Raw genomic sequence first — 7,368 nt, forward strand, 5'->3', positions numbered from 1 at the left:
TTAGTAATTGTCGTCAGGATAATAAGGACGGTGTAGGTCCCTTCGTTATTTTAATGAATTAAAGGTATGACATATATTTAATGTTTGTAAATGTTTTTAAACATTTTGATAAACTGGTTTAAATTGTGTGACCTAAATACAACATTTGTTTATAGGGCTGCCTTCAGCAGAATATTTACGGTCACTGTTTTTTTCCACATTTAGTTTAGATTAGGTGTTTAGCTGATTAATTGGTTTCTTTGTATTGCTTTATTTTTTTTGGTTCTATGGCAATTTGCAATCTGGTCGACTGGAACTGTGCAATCCGGCTTTCCAGACTTGAACATTTTAGAGTTATTGGCTCCAAAAACTATAGGCCCTCTTCTGTGCTTGTGGTGTATTATATCGTTTGCAGTGTTAGGATTTTTAAAGTGTGCTGTGTTTGTTTTCCTGCACGATATTTTAGCGTTGTAAAATTGGGTCTGGAGCCTGTAATTTCTCTCTTTTGATCTGTTATTTGTATCAAGTCCAGGCCAGTACCTCAACCGTTGCACATGTCACTGTGCTGTTTGATCAGTCTTTTTAAATCATTTGCACGAATTCAATAAATTGTATATATCTGATATCTCAGCCTCCCGTCCTATTTTACTCTGGATATATGTGTTGAACCAAATTGACATTCAACTGTCACTCTAGACCAGGGGTCGGCAACCTGCGGCTCCGGAGCCGTATGCAGCTCTTCAGCCCCTCTGCAGTGGCTCCTATACAGTGCTGTGCATGTTGCGCATATTTTTCGCGAACGGAGAATTTAACGAATCAGTTTTCATATGATGAACGTGAGTGAATGTCATTTTTTAAATCATCATCTTATCAGGCCGTCATGAAATACCAGGAGCGTGCGAGTGAGTGAGTGAGTGTTCCCAGATAGCGGACACACACACAGGCCCCGGGGCTTCGCCCTCGCTCAGAGACTCACACAGTGAGATCAGAGCTCGTTCACGTACGCAGACGCTCAGTGACTGACCACACACACAGAGGGGCTGAAGAGCCCATGCGGCTCCAGAGCCGCCGGTCGCCAACCCCTGTGTGGAACCGAATTTGTATGATGTATTGGACGTTTTTGTGTCTCCTGTGGCAGCAGTGTCCATCACTTTTAGCTGTCCTTTGGAAACACTTCGGTTGTCGTTTCTCCTCTATTTGCAGCGCGTTTCTCTATTTGCAGCGCGGTGCTGCGCGTTTGTGTATTTGCTGCGCACTTTTTTTATTTGCTGACTATTTCTGTAATGTGTTGTGTTGTGTTGTGAAATTGATGAAGAACTTTTCTTACTTTGCTTGTGTTTTGTCAACTTGCATGTGTTTTCTTAAGTTGCTGTTCGTTGAGCTCTCAGGGCCACCGTAGCTCAGAGATCAGAGCCGCAGCTTCTTGATCAGAGCAGAAGCTGCATTTGGTTTGTACCGAGCTTCAGTTTCTGTGACTGCCTCCAGTCTTTTTTTGTAATAGGTAAAAATAGCAGTTAAATGTCAACAGTTTTTTTTATTGTCGTTCTATAATTTAATAAATGCAACAAACTATAGTTTTTATATATAGTATATAACTATATATATACTTTATAACCTGTTATCGAATATGTTTTGCGGCTCAAGAGAGATTTAATTTGGGGGAAGAGGGGGCAAAATGGCTCTTTCGATTGTAAAGATTGCCTACCCCTGCTGCAGACCTTTTAAATCACTACAGAACTGGCGTTGTTGGCAGGGTGGGAGGCTGAAAATATAATGTTTGTCTTTATTCTCAATATTTTGTTGTGTTTTCTTTGTTTTTTGTCCCTATTGATTAGTAGAAAATAGGCCAGAGTGGGAAAAAAACAGGGGCTGGTCAACAGGTGAAGAGGACCACAGGCTTATTTGAAGCTCTTTCAACATACTGACTGTCCATTTGGAGGATGGAAGAAGTACAGGCCCTTATGAAGCGGCTGCAATAGCTGAAATCAGCCAATGAACAGTTGAGAGATCAGTTGCAGAACCAATCACAGTTACCTGAACCAGTCCCAGGGTCATCCACTTCTTCGCCTAATGTGGTTCCAGAAGGCAGCCTAGCATGTGATGCAGCCAACCTCTGTTATGTAAATGTACCTAGAGAGCGCAAATGCTCCCAGTTCACTGGTAAAATATCAGTTGATCTGTTAACAGTTGAACAATGGATTGAGGAGGTACGTAGATGTCTGGAGGTTAGGCATATGTCAATACTTGAACAGTTAATGTCTGTCACGAAGAAGCGTTGGCAGCCTTCAGATGTCATAAAAACGCAAAAGGTGTTTAATTTGAAACAGTAATCATGGGTGATGTAATTTTGTTCAAAGCTACATCCCTATCTATAATATGATTGTGTGACTTAATCAGACTTCGCAAAGTGGTTACAAAACATTCATTCATGAGAAAAAGTGTGATTCTGATAACAAGAACAGCAACCACATATGGACAGAAGCTACAGTATGAAAACATATGACACAGGCAGCATGTACAATACCAGGACCCAGGAACGAATCAAACTAAATATCATACGTTTAGTTACCAGCGCCTCTTACTATGGGGACATGTCAAAATGAAGCAAGGCTGTTTATGTCTTTGCATTTTAATGAGCCACTTCCTCTGATCAGTTGCCCGTGTGGTGCGTTTGGGTGCAGCGTTATCAAGCCACCTTCTTTTCACAGATCCAGAAGTAAAGCGTTTTACAATTGTTATCATTCCAGTTGTTTTCATTGTAGTTGTACCTTGCCTCTCCACAGTTTTCATCAGGGTAATACTTGGGGTTTGGCTCCCCAGGGTACCAGTAGCTGAAACCAAAAACAGAAGGAGATTTTAACTGAAACACAAAAAAACATTTAAAAAACAGCCAGAAACACTGAGATATCCCTCTCCTTAAAATTGTCATTTCTGCTCACTTCTTCTCTGTCAGCCATTTTTTTCGTTTGTATAAATACTTAAAATAAAGTGCAAAGTGTTGCAGAGTAAATGGATTTTATATGTTACATAGCACAGCCGTCAGGGTTCAGTGTCTGACCAACAGACAGTTAAAGAAAGAGATAATCTTTTTATTCAGTAATAGCACCATAATACAGATGTGCAACTAATAATAATCAATTTAAACTTAAAAAGTTATCTATGAACCTTGTTGTTGAGTTCAGCAAAGTTCCATCCACCCATTTCCATGTCCCTTCTGTCTCTGTGTCAGTTAGTCCGATCCAGAAGGACCTATTGAGCTGTCTTGTGAACTCCTTGTTTACAGGGACAGAGGGACAGACCATAATTATATCAAATTGGAATATAACCAATATGATTTTACTCTTTCAGAAGAGTTGTGACTCTCATACGCACATTTTCCTCTTTGCTGTTGATAATCACCAGGTCGGCTCCTTTCTGCAGACAGTCGTATCTACTGTCTGCCCAGGATTTCGTGTCAGATGAGATGAAGTAGAAACTAGAGCGGAAGTATACCCATCCTTCTCGGGTGTAATGATCTGTTGAGGATAAGGAAAATAAAATAAACTTGACATATCAGCCAAAAAGAGAAAAACAATAGCAAAAATAAATTGAAGTTGCATCTTTCTTTCTGTTATTGTTATTTTATTTTTTTCACGTCATAAAGAGTTCGGCTCATATTCACCAAATGTTTTCAACTTCCTCTTCAACTGGTCCCTCTCTTCTGTCAGATTCCTGATCACAGCATCATAATCAGGTGCATCAGAACTGTCTGTGTGAGCAAAGAGATTTACACATGACCTTCAGTCTCTGGATGATGGTGAGTTCACGGTACCATGGAAAAATGGGAAAGACACAGGTCTCTTGTGTTCCAGCTTAGCCACTGCTCCACAGTGTCACAAGTAAAACTTGACCAACATTTCCATGACATGCAATTACATATACATGTAACTGCAGGAAGACTGGAGGTTCTCAATCAGACCAGCCCCCTCCGGAGGATGTTCAGAGGATCTGCAAAGCTCAGTGTGTGTGTATGATGTGTCAGAAGTGGAGATCTGGACTTAGACTTGATCACTTTTCTACCATTTATGTGCATATACACTTATTTGTTTAAAATTTTATACAAAAAAAATCATTTGAATATTTGAATGATGTGGTTTGGTATCAGTGTTAATTTTGGCAGCTATTTTTGATTTAGTCTTAGTCTTAGTCTTTTGACGAAAATGCATATTAGTTTTAGTCACGTTTTAGTCATTTTAATCCTTCTTAGTTTTAGTCTAGTTTTAGTCGACGAAAAATAATTCCATTTTAGTCTAGTTTTAGTCACATTTAATAGCCACATTAAAAACCTTTTCTATAAAAACATATAGCTGCAAGCGAGAGCGCGAGGCGGGGGGCGGAGCTACGGACCGGAGCGCTATCTGGGGCGCACACACACACACACACACAGACACACAGGTACAGACACAGTCACTCGCCCGCTCCTGATACTTCATGACGGCCTGATACGATGATGTTTTAAAATTATTGTGACTTAGTCAACCACCAACATTTTCGTCTCGTCTCGTCTCGTCAACGAAAATCTAAATAGATTTCGTCATAGTTTTATTTTCAAAGATTCGTTTTCGTTATGTCTTCGTCTCTTCTTCGTCATGGAAAAAAGGTCGTTAACGAATATATTTCGTCATAGTCTTCATCAACGAAATTAACACTGTTTTGTATCATGTGTTTCTTTGGGTAGGGAGTTGACATCCAGTTCCTTTGCCTGGGGCCCCCAAAGTCCCTTGTAATGCTCCTGAATGTTTGCAGCACATTTATTGTTAAGCCTTCAATGCCAGACGAACATCTAAATCTTAACATTGAAAATAAATAGTTGGAAATCTGAAACTTAAAATGTTTACTGCAAATACATTTATTAACCTCAACATGTGAAAAGGTTCTTGTTTTATTTTAAAGGAAACACTCTGACTTACAACTGGAAAGCCCCATTATTTTCTTACATGACCTTAGAATCTTCTCTAACCAACAATCACAATGTACAAAATACTGTTTCGTTATAAAGCTAGCTAACTATAGCATATTCAGAAATACTCCAATGATAATCATAGTCAGACTCAGTAGAGGTAACTTTTCAATTTCTGGTTTTATCACATTCACCTGTTGAATTTCAGAGTGAGTCACGGACAGCATGTGTCGTCCACACAGGATGAAAATATTAAACTGAATTAAAGAAAACTTACAGAGAGCAAGACGCAGGGAAATGTTGAGAGCAGCTTGCAGGATACACAGGAGTCCGAGGGTCAAGACAACCAGTTTCCTATCTGTGTGCAAAACAACACACATATAGATGCAACACCACCATTGTTATGATTGTTATTGTTATTGTTATTTATTTTAGGAAGCCAGGTCTGATATTGTGTTATTTGAGACAGAATAACCAAAAAACTTGGACACTTTCCCTAGGTGAAAAACAAGCCAGTAAAAATGTTGCATGTTGCTAAATCCAACACAAGAACAGTATCAGTCTGATCACTCTTAAAATAACTTACTTGTGGCTGAAGCATCAGGCAGGTTTTTGTCCATGGTCACCTCAGACTGTGTTTTACGGACAGAAGTCAGAATACTGTGAGCGCTGCAGTCGTCACGATTCTCGGTCTTAACTGTGGACTGCTTCTGTATTTCTGTCCCTGATATGAAGCTGTTCAAGTCAGCATTTTACTTCTCTTTATCTTTCAGCTTGTTGTCACCTCCAGTTTTTTTCATTTTGACCTGTCATTGTGACCTTCTTGTTTCCTTAACTCATAATAACAATAAATGTCAATGAGAGCAGAGGGGTTTTCATACAAAAGTATCATCACGTATTTGTGATTGTGAAACATTTTCAGCCTGCCTGATGTTATATGACCTCAAACTGGGTGTAGATGCAGCTGCTTTGAGCTTTTGCTTTTTCTATGGAAAAACATGGTTTTTGTGAAACCAAGGTTCGGCCACATGTAGACAAATCCTGCTGCCGCATGCCCTTTTGTTCTGGAGAAGCCTCCCGAAGTCAGTCTCCCAGGTTGCAACAGGTTCCATTGTCCTGGAAAAAGTCAAAACACAGGGAACTCACTCTCCCAGGATTCTTCAGCTTCACACAGAGGTGTGAAAAACCACAAGGGTCAACTCCTACTGGTCACTCTGGCCTCATGACCTGTGAGGTCACCTGGCCAATATAACGACAGGACCCTCCCAATTCTATCTCTTTCCACATCTCATTCCAAGGAGTGAGGCTGCAAGCCTTTCTTCCTGCATCGCTGAGGGAGAAACCTGATTTCCTCAGCTCAAATCTTCTCTTCGCATCCAACGAGAGGAACGCAGAGTTGTAGCTCCCAGCTCATCTCATCAAGGAAACCGCATCTCAAACCAAGCTCTACAAACTCCTTGTAGCTCAACAGGGCCGCAAAGGCAAACCTTCCGACCAGCCCGGAGTCGCACAGAGTTGAGAACGGAACTGCAACTCAAATTTCCCCTTTCTAAGGACTGGTAACATAATCTGGGTTCAGTAATTATACAAGGCTGAGCAAGACTGATTATTTGATTCTGTGTGGTGTTTATACGTTTGATAAGTCTGGTGATTATTGTGTTTATAAGTTATTCGAAAGTAAGGTTAGTTTGTAAGGCCCTTCACAGGATCTCTTTGACCCTTTCATTGTCTGACTTAACATTTACACAGACACACGCATAGTCTTCACCTCATTTAAATCTTCCCCCGCTACTATTTGTAAAACCACTTCTGAAGAAAGGGGGGGGGGGGGCTGCTATCTAAAGGGGGCCAGCGACCATTTTGAAAACATAGTAATCAAGGTGTGAACTGTGTCAAGCCACCATTTTAAGAACACCCTGATTTACATAGACACCCACACTCACATACATATCTTTGTTTAGCTTGTACATTGTTAGTGATTTGTGTTTTTATACTTTATTATATTCATAATGTTTTCTTTCACAAATGTTCTTTCATTAATGTTGCATAAGTGAATATTGCAAACCTCTACACTGTCAAGAACTCCATAACCTTCACTGTTCATTATATAATCTATAATAGTAAATATTGAGATTTCTAATTGAACTAGATCTAAATGAGACTGATCTTAATCAATAAATTGGCTATCTTTTCCCTTTCTTTGAAGGTTGGTGCCCCGCGGTAACTCTAACCAATTCAAGTTATGATTTAATATTAATATTTTAAATAATGTTTTTTTATTTTATTTAGCTAAATTGATTGAATGCCTAGAGGCACACCATTCTATGGTATCCCTTTTTAAGCATTATTGCACAAAACCTGAAACTGATAAAAAGGACTGAGTGATTAAAATTAGGAAATCTAATCAAAACTAGAATGCCACTCAGAGCACATACCCAACAGTCTCTTAA

The 7,368-nt window shown here is 39.6% G+C and overlaps 1 protein-coding gene across 1 annotated transcript; it reads right to left on the reverse strand.

Moving 5' to 3' along the window:
- Positions 1-2,296: 2,296 nt before the first annotated feature.
- Positions 2,297-6,529, reverse strand: LOC133953777 (CD209 antigen-like). The gene is made up of 6 exons (XM_062387860.1): positions 5,505-6,529; positions 5,196-5,276; positions 3,641-3,727; positions 3,352-3,494; positions 3,145-3,251; positions 2,297-2,810 (listed from the first exon to the last, which is right to left on the reverse strand). Exons 1-6 carry the CDS (start codon positions 5,536-5,538, stop codon positions 2,666-2,668), a joined length of 597 nt encoding a protein of 198 aa, XP_062243844.1. The 5' UTR covers positions 5,539-6,529; the 3' UTR covers positions 2,297-2,665.
- Positions 6,530-7,368: the final 839 nt, after the last annotated feature.

This window comes from Platichthys flesus, chromosome 5 (assembly GCF_949316205.1).
Source record: "Platichthys flesus chromosome 5, fPlaFle2.1, whole genome shotgun sequence".
NCBI lineage: Eukaryota > Metazoa > Chordata > Actinopteri > Pleuronectiformes > Pleuronectidae > Platichthys > Platichthys flesus.